The following is a 17,033-nucleotide window of genomic DNA, read 5'->3' as shown; positions in this document are numbered from 1 at the left end:
GGACGGAATGGGCACTCCCGTGCTCACAGATGGATGTGAAATCTGTGCTCGCTCCAGACTGGGACTGGCTCCAGCTGCTGACTTCGGCAGATCTGTGGCACAGGGAAGGCAGGTCCCAGCAGTGCCTGTGTCACCCTGGACTCCTCCTGCAGACCTTAGAATGTCACCCTCCTGCCATGACACTGCCACCACCCTCCCTGTCCCAGAATGTCACCATTTCCACCCTGCCACGGAGCAGAGCAGGATGAGCACTGCTGGAAGAACCCTGCAGAGGTGACTGCTTCAGCTTGGACATCAGGAGGAATTTCCTCATGGAAATGGTGGTCAGGCTGTCCAGGGAACTTTGGGATCCCCATCCCTGGAGGTGTCCAAGGAAGGCCTGGATGTGACACTCGGTGCTCTGGGCTGGGTGGGAAAGTGAGGATCAGTCACAGGTTGGACTTGGATGGTCACAGGTTGACCTTGCAAAGCATTCCCAACCTGAATGATCCCAGGATTCTGTGATTTTCCCCTCAGTTCTAGTCCCCAGCCCTCAGAGCCAACAAGGCTCAGCCCCAGACGAGCTGTTTTGAAGGGAAGTTCCCCGTGCTGGATCTGGCATCTCTTTGTGCCAACATCACAAAGTCGACACATGTAAGTGGTTAAAGTCAACACGCTCCCAGATCCTCACATTGATTACACTGTATTAGAAAATGGTAAATTATTTATCAGCCTTTCTGACTTGTGATTAGTGTAAAGCCGCTCGCAGATGCAAATTGGAATTGTAATTAGACATGAAGAAAGGCAGCATCTGAGACCTGCTTTCCTGAAGCAGTGTAAGGTGCTTTTTTCCTTTTGTATCCAGCATAATTATCAAAGAACACTTTGCACATTAAAAAAATCCATGGATTTATTAAAACCAGAGACAGTTTTACATGGGATCAGGGAACTAAAGCTGGCCACCACGATGCTGGGAGTTTAGAGCTAGAACATTTCAGCTTCTTATACTTGATTTTTTTTTATCCCTAGGCTGGAAGGGGAAGGCAAGTTCCCCACCTCTGCCAATTCATTACTCAGCTTTGAGTGAAGTGATTCTTGAACACAACTACACTTAAAAACCCACTTAAAAAACCCACCCCAGACAAACAGAGCGATGATAAAACCTCTTTGGCAGGTACAGCAGAGACCACAGTCCCTCAGAGTCAGCTCATGACTCCCAGAGATTCTGCCCTCAGCCACTTCCCTTTCATCCTGTGGCACAGCTCATTAAAATTTCAGGAGTAAAAAAATGCATTTACATTTGTGTAATAAGTCTAAATGCATTTAGGTTTTAGAGTTTGTCAACTGCAACTTATGGTTGAGCTTTTGAGGACGTGGTTTGGGTTTCTTTCCCCTATTTAATTACACCAAAGTAAACCCAATATCAGGCAGGGTCAGGGACATGCTGGTTCAAGACTGAAGTGTGAGAGAACAGCTCTTACAAGGAGGAATTTTAAGCCTGCCCTTGGCCTGGAGCTGCCCTCCTTGCAGGTGCTGTTTGAGCCAGACCTTGCACATGTGAAAAAAAACAGAGCCTGACTACAGGACTCTGCTTATCAGCCCAGGCAGAGATTATGGAAAAGAGCAAAACCCAGAAATTTCACTAGAATTGTGCTTTATCTTGCATTTTAATTACCCAAAACTTAATTAATAGCAGGGAAGATCTGTATTAAAGGTTTCCTCTTCACTGGGAGTGTAGTCCAGAAGAAACAGAGACCTGAGCACCAAGCCCTGAGCTGCCAAAGATGCTCTTCACCCAAAAATGTCAAAGCACCATGCACATCCACCTTGCCAGCCCCCACAGGACTCCAGGGATGAGGGAAGAGACACTACGTGCATCTGAAGCAGCAAAGTGTCATTATCCACCCTGGAATCCAGCCAAGCCCCTCTCCTCCTGCCTCTTGGGATTAGCCCAGCAGTTGAGGAAGGAAAATCAAACCAGGATTTTGAGAGCTTTGGTCAAACACCACTGGGTGGGTGCTCCCAGGTCCCTGTGACACCCAGTGACACCAAGCCCCAAACTGGCTCCATACCCACGTCTGGAGGCCCTCAGCCACACAGGAGAGGGGGACAAGAAGTTTCCAGGCATGTGGGCACACGGAGCTCCGAGGACGTGGTGCCAAGAGCTCAGTCCTGCCAGAGGCAGCAGCTCAGCTCTGGGCGAGCGCGTGCAGCACTCGGGCACTCAGAGAGCAGCAGGAGTGCAGGGTCACCCCAGGGGCCCCGATCTTGGTCTCCCAGCATTCAAATCCACAGGCACACAAGTCTTGCTTGGCTGCTTCCACGGCCGGCGGGGAGGTGTCTGCCAAGAGCAAGGCAAGAGCAGCCAGCGAGTCAGCTCGGCCACTGCAGGGAGAGGGAAAGGGCCTCCAAACACAGCCCCTGGCACGGGGCCAGGGCCCTCAGGGGCTGACACACATAAATGAACACTCTGAATCGGCCCTGGATCACATACTGCAACCCACAGTGCCAGGCAGTGCTGGGACACATCCCACCCATCCCTCCAGAGCCAGAGCAGGGCTGGAAGTGATTCCTCTGCTCCCAAACCCTCCCAGGGCTGTGAGGGAGAGGAAGAGGCCCAAGGGGCTGTACTGACCTGGTGGCAGCAGGGTGATGCCACAGCCACCCCCACCAGCCCCGGTGAGTTTGCTGTGCAGGCTGTGGGATGCTGTCACCTGGCACAGCCTGTCCAGGGAGGGGTGGCCCACTCCAAGCACATTTAAGTGGTGTTGGTTTATGTCAAAGAATTCCTGAAAGCAACCACAAAGAGAGGAGATGAGCACACATCGAGACAGAGGCTCTTTACAGCAGTGGCAGCCCTGCCTTCCCAGCCACCCCTTCACAACCACTTAATTTCTGCAGAAATTTGGCCACCAGCACCAGGAGCAAGGTCGGGCCAGAGTCTGAGCTCAGGGCTGCTCATGTGCCCTTGTCCCCCATCACAACTTGCACAGTGACAAGGATACAACAGCTTCTGCACCTTCCAAGAAAACCCTGATCACTGCAAGCTGCCAGCAGGAATTTATTCCAGAGCCCTCCGATGCCTCCCGACTGCTTATCCTCTGCCCTGTCACTCGAGTGCTGAGCAGGAGGCTCTGCAAGGCCCCTCACTGGCTGTGGGAAGGGCACTGAGCCAGCAGCTCTCATTCCTGGCTGTCACCCTGCCCTGCTCTGCAATCCATCCAGCAAAGCCAAATCCAGGGACTTCTGACACGGCTGAGGCATCGCTGGAGAGGTGACACAGGGGGACCTCCCCTTGTTTGATCTGTGCAGCATTTCTCCCTCCTCACGGGCAGGGCCCAGGCTAGGAGCAAAGGAGCCTCTCTGCAGGACCACACTGGGAATCTGGCACCCAGCTCAAATGAGGTTGAGAGGATCCTTCCATCTGAGAGCAGCACAGGCCCCTCTCTGAGCGAGCCCACCCTCCTTGCAGGGCTGTGGCAGCATCCCTGCCACACTTCCCAGCCAGCCAGACCCGCTGCTCCTGGAGAAAGCTGCCCCAGGACAAGGTCCAAACAGCCCAAGGGATGGAAAACACCACACAGAAGTGGAAGTTACAGCTTCTCCCCTCCCAGCAGGACAGGTGAGGAATTCAGGAGCAGAGGGGAGGGCTTGGCCTGTGCTTGGAGCAAGTCTGGAGCAGGGTCAGGAGCAGACACCAGCTCCCTGAGTACCACAGGGCCCTCCCAGCCCATCAGCACCAGCCGTGGGAGGAAGGTTGTCCTCACTGGTCTGACTCCATCACTTCCAAAGCATGTGGTGGCTCTTCCCAGAGCCAGGAACCATCCAGGATCGGACCAGTCCCAGTCCCAGAGAGGCTCCCTGACAGCAGCCCTGTGCTCCCTCCCCTTCAGCAGCACTGAGCTCTTCCCAGCCTACAGCTCCTGGTGATCCAGGAGGGGCTCTGTGCACAGGGAGCAGCAGGGCAGGTGTCAGCCACATCCCCCTCCCTCAGCTCCACCTGGGAATCCTGCCCACACCACACAGCAGGGCACACTGCAGAAAGAATCCCTCTCCCCCCCTCCAGAGCATTTCTGCCCAGTGTTTAAGGACCTGTGGGAAGAGGAAGGAGTGGGCAGCAGGCAGAACTCAGCCACCACCCATTCCAGGCTGGGCAGGACACACATCCATCCAGAGGCCTCTTTATATGCCTGAGTGAGGGCACAGCACTGCCTGTGATGATCCAAGACACCTGTCATCTCCTGATCCAAAATCTGCCAGGAATCCGATGACAGCTTATGACACACTAGACTAGTTCCACGGTGCAAATACAGCGCTGGCCAGAGCTGCACATTTCAGAAACAGCCCAAAAGATGTATTTATAAATCTATGTGCTGCATCTAATCAGCTCTGTGGGCTCTCCAAGCACAAGACAAAACAACAGGATTCAAGACAGGAACCTGCTCACTGCAGTGCTGCTTCCTGGGTGTGGGACGCAAGGATGCTTTGGCATTTTCCGTGTGAGGATCTCAAAGCACAGCTCAAATTATCCCTCCTCTTCCCTGTCCCCCGACACTTCTGACAGCCTGAGGATGTGGAATTAAGTTGAGGAGTTTTGTGAAGTTGTGCTGTGAGCAGACTGCAGACCTCCCTCAGCTGAAGGCAGCTCAACCCAGCCTGGGGGATCCAGAATCCCACCATCCCCCTGGTGCAAAGGGGGCAGGATTCTGCTGTGAATCCCACTGGAACAACCTGGAGCAAGAGCAAGGACAAGCAGAGCTCCTCCTGAGAGCCAAGGGGATGTACCAGCCAACAAGGACTGGTACCAAATGGTTCCTGAGTGTCCAAGCTGGCTCCCAGGGCCAGGCCAGGTTTGCCTCAGCTGGGACACGGCCACACATCCCTCCCCCGCGGTGCTGTGGAGCAGCATTACAGCACTCTCAGCACTTCTTCCACTCGGAAGCCTGTTCCTCCCCCCTTCCCCAGCCTCTGCTCTTTGAGCAAAGCCAAGACAAACAGATCTTTGTGTGCACCTCGTGCATCAATGTCAGGTCAGCTCTGGGCACAGCTCTGTCTGTGGATCTCTGGAGCCAGGATGAGCGTGGAGCACCAGGAGCTGGCTGGGAACCAGTCAGTCCATCACAAACCAGAGGCTCTGGGCTCTCCTCACTCCAGCCCTGGCAGCGACAGAGCAGTTGTTTCACAGGCAGAGACTGCCAGAGCTGTGGCACTCAATGTTAGAGAAACAAACCCTCCAGAGCCACAGGTCCCCAGAGCCCCAGGCCTGTCCCCTCCCTCCCTGCACACAGCTGGGAAGAGGCTGCAGCAGCAGCTTCTGTCTCCTGGCTCCAGGAAGGGCATTAAAAGCAGCACATCCAGACCATGGTTTTGCTTGGAACTGAACATTTCCTGCTATCACTTTTTTTTTTTTTTTTTCCCCAGACCTAATGTTCTTTAAATGACATTTTGATGTTCAACAGTAACAGTGGCTAAAAATACTGGCGAGCAAGCCCCTTACCTCCAGCACAGGGTAATGCTCTGGTGATGGATTTGCAGGCATTGCTTCCAGAACACTTTGGCACTCCTGAGAAATGGCATCGATGGAGTCCAGCACAGGGTTCATTATGGCAGGGAACTGGAAAGGAGGAAGGAGGGATGTGAGGTGCCTGCTTGCTGCTCTTCCAATTCCATTGGGAGGAAACTGGTCCCAGTCTCTTTGAGCTGGGCAATTCCTCACTCACTCCCAGGGCAGGGTGATGGTAACCTGCTCCTGACTGCAAAAACAGGAGGGAGAGAAGGAAACAGGCCAGAGGAAGGAACTGCTCTTTTCATGATTGCAAAGTGGTGAATTTAACTCCTGTTAAACTGGAGGAAGGGAGGAGATGAGCTGAAACCTCATTCCCAAGCAGCTGGGAGACAGGAATACAGTGGCTAAAGGAGAGATGTCCCAAAAGATCCCTGTGGCACCCGCAGTCCCACATTTGGGTTTTCTCCCAAAGGTTATCCCCCCACATCTCCATCCTACAACCAGCTGCACCTTCAGGATCTTCTCCTTCACACCAGCCACCAGGACCTTGGTGCTCCGAGGGACTTTTGTGTTGGTCAGCAAGATCCTCAGTGTGGGCACCCTGGAAGCAAGAGGAGACAGAGAATCCCAGAGCACTTTGGATTGGAAGGGACCTTAAAGCTCATCTCATTCCAACCCCCTGCCATGGGCAGGGAACATCTCCTGGCCTCTTTCCTTCACGCTCCCCAAGGCTACGGCTTATTCTGCCTCAAAAGGCTTCTTTGAGCAGGAACCCAAGATAAGGAGCCCCATTCATTTTACAAAACTTCAGCAGGTGTTTCAGTGCTGGCTGGATTCAGGCTTGTTCCTCCTGGATACAAGGAACAAGTGTACTAGAGCTATAAATAGGACTGTAATGTATTTACTAAAATCCGTGTTTTTCAAGCAAATTTTTTCCTTTGAAATACTCTCTACAAGAGTAGCCAGCAGTGGCCATTAACAGCTAATAGAGCAATTTCATGCACTGTGGAAGATTTTAATGGAGTCAGATTATACTTCTCTGGCAGGAGGCAGAGGGAACACACAGGACCCAGATTTCTCTCTGCCAATGGGTTTTTCCCCACCACCAGGTAAGCACAAAGTTCCCCCTCCCCACAATGTCATTTGCTGCCAGGAGCAGATCCATTCCTGCTGCCCATAATGCCATGAAATTAATATTGATCCTTTGTGCTGTGTTCATCTAATGTCAGATAATGACCAAACATTTTATTGTCCCCATCCACCCCAACAGCTGAGGCTGTCCACGCCCAAAATGGGGCTGCAGAGCCCTTCCCACACTCCAGCCATCTCCCATCATCCTCACACCCTCCAACACCCACTCAGAGCCTCTCTGACATGTTCCACCCACCGTGTGTGAGGGTTATTTTTAAACTCCAATATTACCTCTTTAATGGTGTGATTTTTCCTGCTTGGTATCTCAGGGCTCCACCTAAAGTAAAATACATGCATTGTCTCAGTACAGAGTGAGCTGAGAGATAACACAGAAGGTCTTTCATCTTCAGAACCTCACCCAGAGCCTGTGACAGTAATTGCAAGAAACACCAGCTAAATGAACCATGTTCTCCAGCAGCACGGCCCTGCCTCACCCTGCTGCCTTAATGAGAGGGTCTGGCTGGACTTGCTTAACCCAAGGCCTTTCCCTTTGCTCTCCTCTCCTCCAGGATCACATCAAATGATTTTTGAAAAGGCAGAGAGTTTGGCCAGCATGAAACCTTTCCTGAGAAAACAGAATCCAGCCGAGCACATGGGATTCCATGGAGTGAATGTGTGCACTGGTGTCAGCAGCCATCCTGCAGCATGGAATTTCATTGTCCAGAAGGAATGTCTCACTTGGCTCCTACCCTGACAGAGGCACTGCCATTAGGTCTCATTAGAAAGATTATTAACAGTCTCCAAGGACACTTTCAAAACACTGGGAAGTCTCTGCTAATTGAAACTAAATGACAGCTGTCCAACTGCATTTTCCCCTGCATTATCCCTGGGACAGGATTAGGTTTCTTTGTTCACTGCAGAATGTTTAAATATCAGTTATTTGCAGTGAGGTCTCTGCCCCGTGGCACCTGCCTGGGGGGGGCAGAGCTCTGGTGTTCCTGCAGCCAGTTCCCAACATTCCAGCTGGCTCCAGGCCCAGCTCACAGATGGGGCAAACTGAGACAGGGGAAGGATTCCTTGTGCTCAGGACAAAACAGGGACCTGAATTTGGGAGTTTCTGCCTGGGAAGCAGCAAACACACCTACCCCAGGTGCCAACAGCATTATCCACACCCGAGGGATTGCCATGGATCACCTGCTCCCCTCGGAAGGCCCAGCTGTTAATCAGTGTCAGCTCCTCTTCTGTCCACCTGGAAGGCAAGGAAATAACTCCAACATGAATCCCACCAAACCAGTGGATAGGGAGGGATCAGGTTCAGGGGGAAGATCCCAGCCTTGACCTGGTGAAGATCAGATTTAATGCAATTCAAGTCCAGCCCCAGCCTGGTGAAAATCAGATTATTGGGATTCAAGTCCAGACACATCCTCACCTCACCAAACAGGGTGTGTTACCACCCACACTGGAAAGGCTGAGGGAGTTGGGATTGTTCAGCCTGGAGAGGAGAAGCTTTGGGGTCACCTAATTCCAGTTAGGGGCTACAAGGAAGATGGAGAGAGACTATTTACAAGGGCCTGGAATGACAGGACAAGGGGGAATGGCTTCAAGTTGACAGAGATTGACAGGTTTAGATTGGATCCTAGGAAAAATTCTTCCCTGTGAGGGTGGTGAGGCCCTGCTTGGGCAGGGACATATTCTACTCTGCCAGGTTGCTCCAAGCCCTGTCCAGCCTGGCCTTGGACACTTCCAGGGATCCAGAGGAGGCCACAGCTTCTCTGGGCAGCCTGCACCAGGGCCTCCCCACCCTCACAGCGAGGAATTCCCAGCATCCCATCTAACCCTGCTCTCAGTCTGAGCAGAAAAACACACCTCTGACTCTCCCTGCACACCACAAGTCCATTCAACAGGTATTCCATTCTGGAGCAGAGACACCAATCCACATTTTGGAAAAGCCTTGCAGCATTTTGCAAGGCAAGGCAGAAATTCCAAGAGCCACCTGCTATCCAGAAACTGTTCCCCTCCACTCCTGCTTCCCTGGGCCTCTGCTGAATGTCTTTATCCATGTCCACACACCTGCCAGGATTTAATCTGGGAGCACTCAGCAAACAGCTCACACCAGCAGGCTCGGGAACAGGAGTAAAACCACTTGTTTTTAATCCTCTTTGAGAGGCTGCGATTCCTCCCAACACGGGAGCCTTTCTATCCCGCTGTTCTTTTCTTGCCACGGGAAGCAAAACCCTTCTGAAGTCTGACACCCCCAGCTCTCTGCACACCAGCTGGAAGGCAGGAATTATGCTGGATCCATGCTGAAGCCACGGAGGGCAGGCAGGGAATGAAGACATCCTCACTGCACCGCTTGGAGCTGCCCTTTTATTTGCCAGTTTGGGAGATTTGCTGGAGCACAGGGGACAAAGCACTCCCAACAAGAACCTGTTTATGGGTCAGGCTGCAAATTCTGGTTCAGAAGCAGAACACAGAACCTCCCCCCTTGTTGTCTCACTCCCAGCCCCACACAACAGAGGTTCTGCCCCTCCAGCTTTGGTTTTTAACAGCTTCAAACAGAGCCCCCTCTCACAGGGACAACAACTTCCAAAGGGGAAACTCCAAGAGCAGGAGGAAAGAAACTCTCTTTCACCAGGTGCTGATAAAAGGGAAAGACAGGCAGGAGATCAGGAGGAAATGTAGCACATGTAGAAAAGAATTTATGGGAAATGCAAAAAAAAAAAAAAAAAAAACCAACCCAGAAAGGATCCTCAAGGACTCAAAGCAAAACCTGGAAGATGCTCAGAGACAGAGGAAACTGAAGTTGAAAAATTTCAGGGTGTTTTATTCAATTGAAAAAATAAAGCTTTTTTCCTCCTTTTTAGGTACATTTATCTGACCCTAAACAAGGGAAACAGGAGGAGTTTTACAAAGTCTGGGAACACTGGGCAGGGACAGGAGAAAGGCTCAGGGTGTCACTTGTGGTGACAGCAGGGAGAGACCAGCAGAGATGGCAGTGCCAGAATTCATGCAGGTAAAAGGAAAGGTGGGGCACAGGGAGCAGAGCTGTGCATCCCAGGCTGGAATTCCTTACCTGGCTGTGGATTCTCCCTCCTGCAGCGGGCAGGAGATGGCTCCACACACCATGAGCAGGGCTGCAGCCAGGCACACAGCATAGGCAGCACTGGATCCCAGCCCTGCTCCTGTGGGCAGCTCTGACCACACCAGGATATCCACGCTGGGAACATCCCTGGAACACAGACACACAGGGGCTGACACCACCACCCTGAATTCCACCTCCACACAATGTTAAAAAGGCAAAGGAGGCTGATTAGGACTGATCACAGGGAAAGCTGGTTGAGAACTGGCAACATCAGCACATGCATCTGACACACAGGGGCTTCAGGAGGGAACAGACCAGCCTGGCCAAGCCATTGTGCTGGAATTGAGCCTTCCTGAGCTGGATCCATGATTGGCACAGCTTGTCAGGCTGCCAGCAGGGGCACTTGGTAACTAAATACCTGAGCAGCACCATAAAGAGCCTCAATCAGAGATGGTTGTAAACTAAATTTTAAACGTATTTCTAAATAAAGTGTAAACATCCCAAACCTGTAATTGCACAGTGACATCCCACTGGAGCAAGATGCTGGTGGGGAAGATGGAACATGAACATATCCACATCCCTTTGCTCCACTGAACACACCTGGGTTGTGTTACAGACCCCAAAATCAAGCCCAGGAGCTTTTCAGTGCTGCTGAGTGACAGTCCCAGCGCCACCCTGAGACTGCAGGGAAACCACGAGGCAGCTGCACATCCCAGTTCTTTACCCTTGGATTTCTTGGATGAGAATATGGAAGTTGGGCTCTGCTTTGGTTTCTGACACTGTCCTGAGCACCCACCCCAGTCACACTGAGATCATCAACAGGGCTGGGCAAGGCTGGGAACTGGAACAGCCTCAAGTTCTCTGAGTTTTAGGGAGATACAGGCCATAAAGAGATCAGACATAGTTCAGACAACAGATCCACAGTTTATTTCTGTTTTTCCAGCCTAAGCCAGGATGACAGGAGCTGCCTGCTGGAGGGAGGGGTGTCTGTGTTGTGACTGTGGCATGAACTGCTCTGGTTCCAGCCCTCAAAACAAAATGAGGGCAGAGATTCCCAGCTCACCTGCCTGAGGCACCCACCCACCACCAAAATTTTGGGGCAGGAGCAGAGCCTTACCCATACTTAGCAGAAATAGCCAGGCACATATACAGGAAGGCAAGAGTAGCAAGGCTTTCTGGAGCTGAGGCTCCAGCAGCAATTCCAGCAAACTCCCTCAGTGCATCCAGCTGTTCTAGGCTGGGGGGCTTGGACTCATCACAGTCAGCTATGGAAGCAAGCAGGGGAGAGTTTAAACACTTAAAAAACAGGGAATTGTTACACTGAGAGCAGTATTTACAACAAAACCTTCTGTTACAGCAGGCAGAAACAGCTGGGGCCATTTTCAGGTTCTACCTGAGGATTTGTGATAAAATAGAAGCAAAATCTCCACCAGTCACTCCAAAATCCCAGTGATTCCACACTCCAACTGTTTTCCTGTCTACACCTCCCAGTGCATCCATCCATAATCACTATGGAAAATGTGGCAAGTCACAAACAATTAATTAAAGAATGTGGATTTTGGGACTGGGATATCCTGGGGCTCCAGCAAAGTACAAGGTGCTGCAGAAACTCCTGTGAGGGCTGGTGTGGGACAGATGGGCAGGAAAACAAGCCCTGTATCCCTGATTTCTCCAGCTCTGAGCAGCTTCAGAGAGGCTCCCGTTTGGCCCCCACCAGTAACAACACACTGGGATGTGGATCCAGGCCGGGTCCTGCCTGTGTCACAGCATTGCCCGAGCTACAACAGCAACAGAACAAGTCCCTGGAACCTCAAACAGGAGGGGACAGGGCCACGCACGGACACCTGAACATCAGCGGGGTCACAAGGGGCACACGGGGAATGTGAGTAACTGAGAGGTGCAGGGACAGGTCAGTGAGCGGAGTCAGAGACAGCGAGGCCCTGAAACACTGCAGGGGGGATAAATAACCCCACGGGGGTCCCTGCAGAGTCACCCCACGGGGGTCACCTCATGGAGAGGTCACCGAACAGCACCGAGAGCCCCTCACTGCCCCGGGACAGCGGCTCCTCCCCCTGGCCCTTGCCTGCGATCCGACCCCGCAGGGCCCGGAGCTCGGGGGTGTCCCAGCTCCTCCGGACGCCGACACCGGGCAGGGAGACGCTCAGCCGGCCCTCAGCGCCGGGCCGCAGGCGGAGAAACGTCCGCAGGTCCAGCGCCACGGCCAGGGCCACCTGCGGGCGGAGAACGGGGGTCAGCGGGGCCGGACAGCCCTCAGTGAGCTGGGCACCCCTTACTCCGCCTGTCGTGCCCTCACCTTGCCCAGCACCACGGCGTGCTCCCCGTGCAGGATCACCTTCCCCGGCGCCGACACCGCCAGCTCCCGTGCCCACATCGCTGCCTCCCTGCCGGCTCCGACTGACAGCCCTCCACACCAATCCGTGCCACCTCTCTTCCCCGCCTCCCTGCTCCCAGCCAATAGCCGGGCGTTCTCTGGGGGCGGGACTTGCGGGCGGCCAATGGGAAGGGGGCGTCGCGGGGTGGCGCGGCGCTGGGGTGACAGCGTGGGCTGAGGGCGGGACGGTGGCCGCGCGGGGTCACGGCGGGGCGGGCGGTGACGGCGGCCGGGAGGGATGTGGCGGCGGGCGGCGGCGGCGGCGGGACGGGCCGTGCGGGGCCCGCTGGGGACGGCGGGGCGGCGGTGGCGGAGCGGGGCGGGCAGGTGAGCGTGAGAGGGCCGGGAGCCTGTCGCGGTGTCGTTCCCTCCCCTCACGGTGTCGTTATTCCCCTCACGGTGCGCCCCCCCCTCACGGTGTCCCCCGGTGTCCCCTCACGGTTTGTCTCTCCACAGCCCCGACCGCGCCGCCCCCGAGCGGGCCCCGAAGATCTACACGAGGACGGGAGACGCAGGTAGAGCCCGAGGGGCCCCGGGGGCCGCGGGCAGAGCGTCCCCCGGAGCCCTGAGCGCCCTCCGCCTTTCCCAAAGGATTCTCCAGCACCTTCACCGGGGAGCGGCGGCCGAAGGGCGACCCCATCTTCGAGGCCTTGGGAGCCACGGACGAGCTGAGCTCGGCCATCGGGTAAGGACCGGCTGGGAGTATCCAAATCATATGGAAAATCATGTTATGATTTCTTCATTCCCAGCTAACTCTGTTTTGTTTGGTTTGGTTTTTCTTTTTTCTCTAACCAAGGCTGGCTGGTGAGTTTAGCAGTGAAAAGGGCCACACGTTTGTTGATCAACTTCATAAAGTGAGTATTAATCTTCATCCAGTGCAGTCCCTTGCCTGTGCTATTAAAATATGAACTCCTTAATTTTAGCCACAGTGCTCCCATGGACACACAGGAATTCAATCCATTTAGTATTTCAATATATAAATCTTTAAGACTCCCTTGATTGCTCTCTGAGGCAAATTTCTTTAACCACAAAGGAAGCTGGTAGATCAAGTTATTAGTTATGGGCAGACAGATTCATCTGTAGGTTTATTCTAAGTCAGATTCACATTATGAACTTGAGTTTTGTTGTAACAGAACTCCAAACTGAGGAAGAAAACAACCACAAAGGCACAGCAGTGACACAGGTCCTGATAAGCTCTACTGAGCACAGGAATGCAGAAAGCCACGGCTGGGAGTGACAGCAAATGTGATTTTTGTTTTTTGTTAGATCCAGTGCATGCTGCAGGACGTGGGCTCCAACCTGGCCACGCCGCTCTCCTCGGCCAGGGAGGCTCACAGGAGTAAGTCTTGCCTTTCCTGGGGTGGCAGGTCTTGGGCACAGCCTGGCACAGGTGGCAGTGGGATGCTGAGGGATGTATTTGGTTTCTTAAGACTTGCTGATCTAAGAAAGCAAAATTAAAGAGTTCAGCTTGTTGTCTGAATTGCTTTTTTTTCAGCTGATTCTTCTTTTCCCTCTGTAGAACGAACATCGTTCAGTGAGAAGCCTGTCCTGGAGCTGGAGCAGTGGATTGACAGTTACACAGAGCAGCTCCCTCCCCTCAGAACCTTCATCCTGCCCGTAGGTGCTGCCTGTGCCCCTCACTTACTTGGGGTAGCCGTGCTCCACTGCTTACCATGGGAAAACAGCCTGCAGGGCTGCTATTTCCATAGGAAAATGCCAAAAGAAAAGCAGAGACAAGGAGCTGGGAGTTACATTCCCCCACCCTGCTGCACTGGGATATCCCTCCCTTGCACAGGGATCAGTTCCATGTGTTAGAGAGGAGGGAGGGGAGCTGGGGCTGTCCCTGCTGGTGCAGACACTGAGTGGTGTTTCCTTGCTGTTCCAGTCTGGGGGCAGGAGCAGTGCTGCTCTGCACTTCTCCCGAGCCGTGTGCCGCAGGGCCGAGAGGTGGTGAGTGCTCTGCTGGGATCACCCTGGGGAAAGGGCATGGGGACACCCCAGTGACAGCAAACCAGAGCTGGGCTGGGCTTGGGGCTTAAGCCAAGCTTTTGTTTGTTTAGTTCAGTTCCAGGAGTGCAGGAGGCACAAAGCCAGGCTCTGTTCTTCCTTCCCCTTTGCTGGGTCATCCAGCCCAAACCTTTTGGGATTCTGCAGCCCCATCCAGCCTGGCCTTGGACACTTCCAGGGATCCAGGGGCAGCCACAGCTTCTCTGGGCAGCCTCTGCCAGGGCCTCACCACCCTCCCAGGGGAAGAAATTCTTCCCAGTATCCCATTTAACCCTGCCCTCTGGCAGTGGGAAGCCATTCCCTCTGTCCTGTCTCTCCAGGCCCTTATAAATAGTCTTTCTCTGTTCAGTGATTCCCATGGATGAGTATCCTGGGAGGAGCAGAGCTGGGGGCTGCCAGGACAGACACAAACATTTCTGGCATCATTTACCCCTCCCAGATCCCTCTGGGAAGTAAAGATCCTTCACTTCTGCAGGAGTCAAAGTGGGGACCCCGGGGAGGTTTGGGGTGGGAAGAGGCTCCAGCCTTTGTGCACTCAGAGCTGGAAGATAAAACACCAACATTTCTCTTTCCTTTTCCCAGTGTGGTCCCTTTAGTCCAAGCAGGGGAAGCAGATCCAAACGTGGCCAAGTATTTAAACAGGTAAAAAAATAAAATCCCAAACCATTGCCCTGTCCTACTGAAGCATTCCCTTAGTTCTGGGGATAAAACTGGGGGTTTGGCTTCTCAACAAGCTCCTCTTCTGGAATAAGATCACTGGTTTTCCTGCTTTTCCCTTGCTTTCCAGGCTCAGTGATTATCTCTTTGTCCTGGCACGTTATACTGCAATGAAGGAAGGGAAGGAAGAGAAAATCTACATAAAACCTGAGCCATAGCTGGGAGCTGGAATGTTTATTGGTTGTTTTTTTTTTTCTTGATCATGGAGAACTAAATCCAGTTGACTGCTGTTATCCATCAAGGAAGGGAGAGAGAACAAGCCTGGGCTGGAAATGGGAGCTGCCAAAGATTTCCACGTGAAATAACCAGGACCTTGTTGATAAATCCTGAGAGGAACAGAGTCATGGAATATCCTGAGTTGGAAGGGACCCAAACACTCCTGTTCTGTTCTGGACCACACATCCCATATGGGGATGGCTCTGGAGTCTGCTTCTCCCAGGTGGGAGTTGAGGCAGGAGAATTCCAGTAACATTTTGGAGATGCCTTAATTTCCCTGGGCAGCAGCAGGTGCTGTGGGAAGGCTCTGACAGGACTCTGAGGGATGATAAAGGGAAAACAATCAGCTCCTCCTTTGAAGTCACAGTGCTCGTATGGAGCAGCAGCTGGAGGCGTTTGGGAATTGTGTCCTGAAATAATAAATGTGAATTTCCTTGTACCAAAGGGCCACAAACTGTCACATTTTAACACTGAGCCCTGTATGCTTTGCTGCTCCAAGTCCCTTCCAATCCATCAGCTCTGGCTGGAGCTGAGCTGTACAGATTTACAGGAATGCACCAAGAATTCCTCGGCTCTGGCTGCCTCTTGCTTGTGTGAAGAATGTCTCTGTGCTGACAATCCAGTGCATCCTCTGCCAGGAGCAGGGCTCACAGGAGGGAGGGGGTGAAGCAGGAAAGGCCAAATCCCTGGGTCTGTGTGCTGGGGTTGTCTCCATGTGGAGCTGCTCCTCCAGCTGCAGGAACAGCTGGAGGAGCAGAGCCCAGGGTTAAGGGCACTGAGGTTGCAGGAAAAGGGGTTGGGATGAGGAGCAGGAGCTGGGTGAGAGGGGCAACACCCCCAGAGTTCCTCCCAGGGTGTCCCTGCTGACCCTGGAACAGTGCTCCTCATGGCAGAGAGGCTGGAGTGAGCTCACACCCACATCACACAGACAATTCCAGCTTTGCACTCAAGTCCAAGCTGCTTCCAGCTTGGAAATACAGCTGGGGAAGACTTCATGTGAACCCTGGTTGTTGTAATTTTTACCCCTAGGAATACTGTGGGCTGCAAGGTGGCAATGCCCATCCAGGGCTTGTCCTGTTTTTAGTGGGGCAACTTTTAAATCCATCCTGCCCTTTCCCCTGTCCAATTATTTTGAGTAGAACCAATCTTAAACATGTTCTCCAAATAATCTCTGGTTCTGTGTCCCTTTTTGGCCAGTGAGGAATGCCCAGCACTAACAGATCCCCTGTCTCATCACTCACCTGGGTTTGAGGCAGATATTTCATGCCTCTTGTTAATGCACATTTTTCATGGAGTAATTTTCCAAGCCTCAGCCTGGAACACATCCCAGTGACAAATGCTCTGGATTTGGATTGTCCCATCAGCTGCAGTGTCACCTCAGCCATTCCCTCTGCCTGCTCCATCCAGTTTTACGAGAGCTCTGGCTCTGGGACTGAACCTCAGGAATCAAGAGGCTTTTCAAGTTTAATTTAATAAAATCCTTTGCAATATAAGTTCTTCATGAATGCTCCATAAATCAGCTTGGGGAGGGATTTATAGTATTTCCTTTTTTTTTTCCAGCTGGAGGGAAGAAATCTCACTACTGTTTGGGGACCAAAGCTGGCATTGTTTGGATTGCAAGAAGAAATAAATCAAGCTACTACACTTAACATGATAGAGAGATTAAATTTACTGGGGTGCTCCCAGCTGCTCCCTCCCTCTCTCCCCACAGCAGTTGTTTCTGGAGGGCTGAGACAGAGGGAGATGCTGGGGTCACCCTCGTGTGTCACTGAGCAGGGCTTAACTTTGGAGGGAGTTGAGACAAGGCTGCAGCTCAGCAGGGCTGGGACAGGGCCAGGATATCTTGCCCTGAGAGTTGTCCCCAAGGTCATAGGACAGCCATGGGCTCTTGAGCTGAGGGGAAATGGAGGCTCAGGGGGGACCTGGTTTTGCACAACTCTCTGACAGGAGGTGGCAGCCAGGGGTGGGGTCAGGCTGTGCTCCCAGAGAACAGGGACAAGAGG

General features: G+C 53.0%; 2 protein-coding genes across 2 annotated transcripts; one reads left to right on the top strand and one right to left on the bottom strand.

The window, feature by feature from the left end:
• Positions 1–879: 879 nt before the first annotated feature.
• Positions 880–12,133, bottom strand: MVK (mevalonate kinase). The gene is made up of 10 exons (XM_083874164.1): positions 12,013–12,133; positions 11,782–11,929; positions 10,816–10,963; positions 9,690–9,845; positions 7,762–7,865; positions 6,908–6,953; positions 5,996–6,086; positions 5,477–5,593; positions 2,615–2,768; positions 880–2,320 (listed from the first exon to the last, which is right to left on the bottom strand). Exons 1-10 carry the CDS (start codon positions 12,088–12,090, stop codon positions 2,169–2,171), a joined length of 1,194 nt encoding a protein of 397 aa, XP_083730290.1. The 5' UTR covers positions 12,091–12,133; the 3' UTR covers positions 880–2,168.
• Positions 12,134–12,328: 195 nt separating this feature from the next.
• MMAB (metabolism of cobalamin associated B) lies at positions 12,329–16,734 on the top strand (the record flags this gene model as incomplete). The annotated part of the gene is made up of 9 exons (XM_083874109.1): positions 12,329–12,417; positions 12,547–12,605; positions 12,682–12,775; positions 12,887–12,944; positions 13,357–13,429; positions 13,610–13,707; positions 13,976–14,040; positions 14,680–14,739; positions 14,885–16,734. The coding sequence occupies 9 exons, from the start codon at positions 12,329–12,331 to the stop codon at positions 14,970–14,972; spliced, it is 684 nt and encodes a 227-aa protein (XP_083730235.1). The 3' UTR covers positions 14,973–16,734.
• Positions 16,735–17,033: the final 299 nt, after the last annotated feature.

This window comes from Zosterops lateralis (assembly GCF_965231275.1).
Source record: "Zosterops lateralis genome assembly, chromosome: 17".
Taxonomy (NCBI): domain Eukaryota; kingdom Metazoa; phylum Chordata; class Aves; order Passeriformes; family Zosteropidae; genus Zosterops; species Zosterops lateralis.
This window is presented reverse-complemented; position numbering and strand designations above follow the sequence as displayed.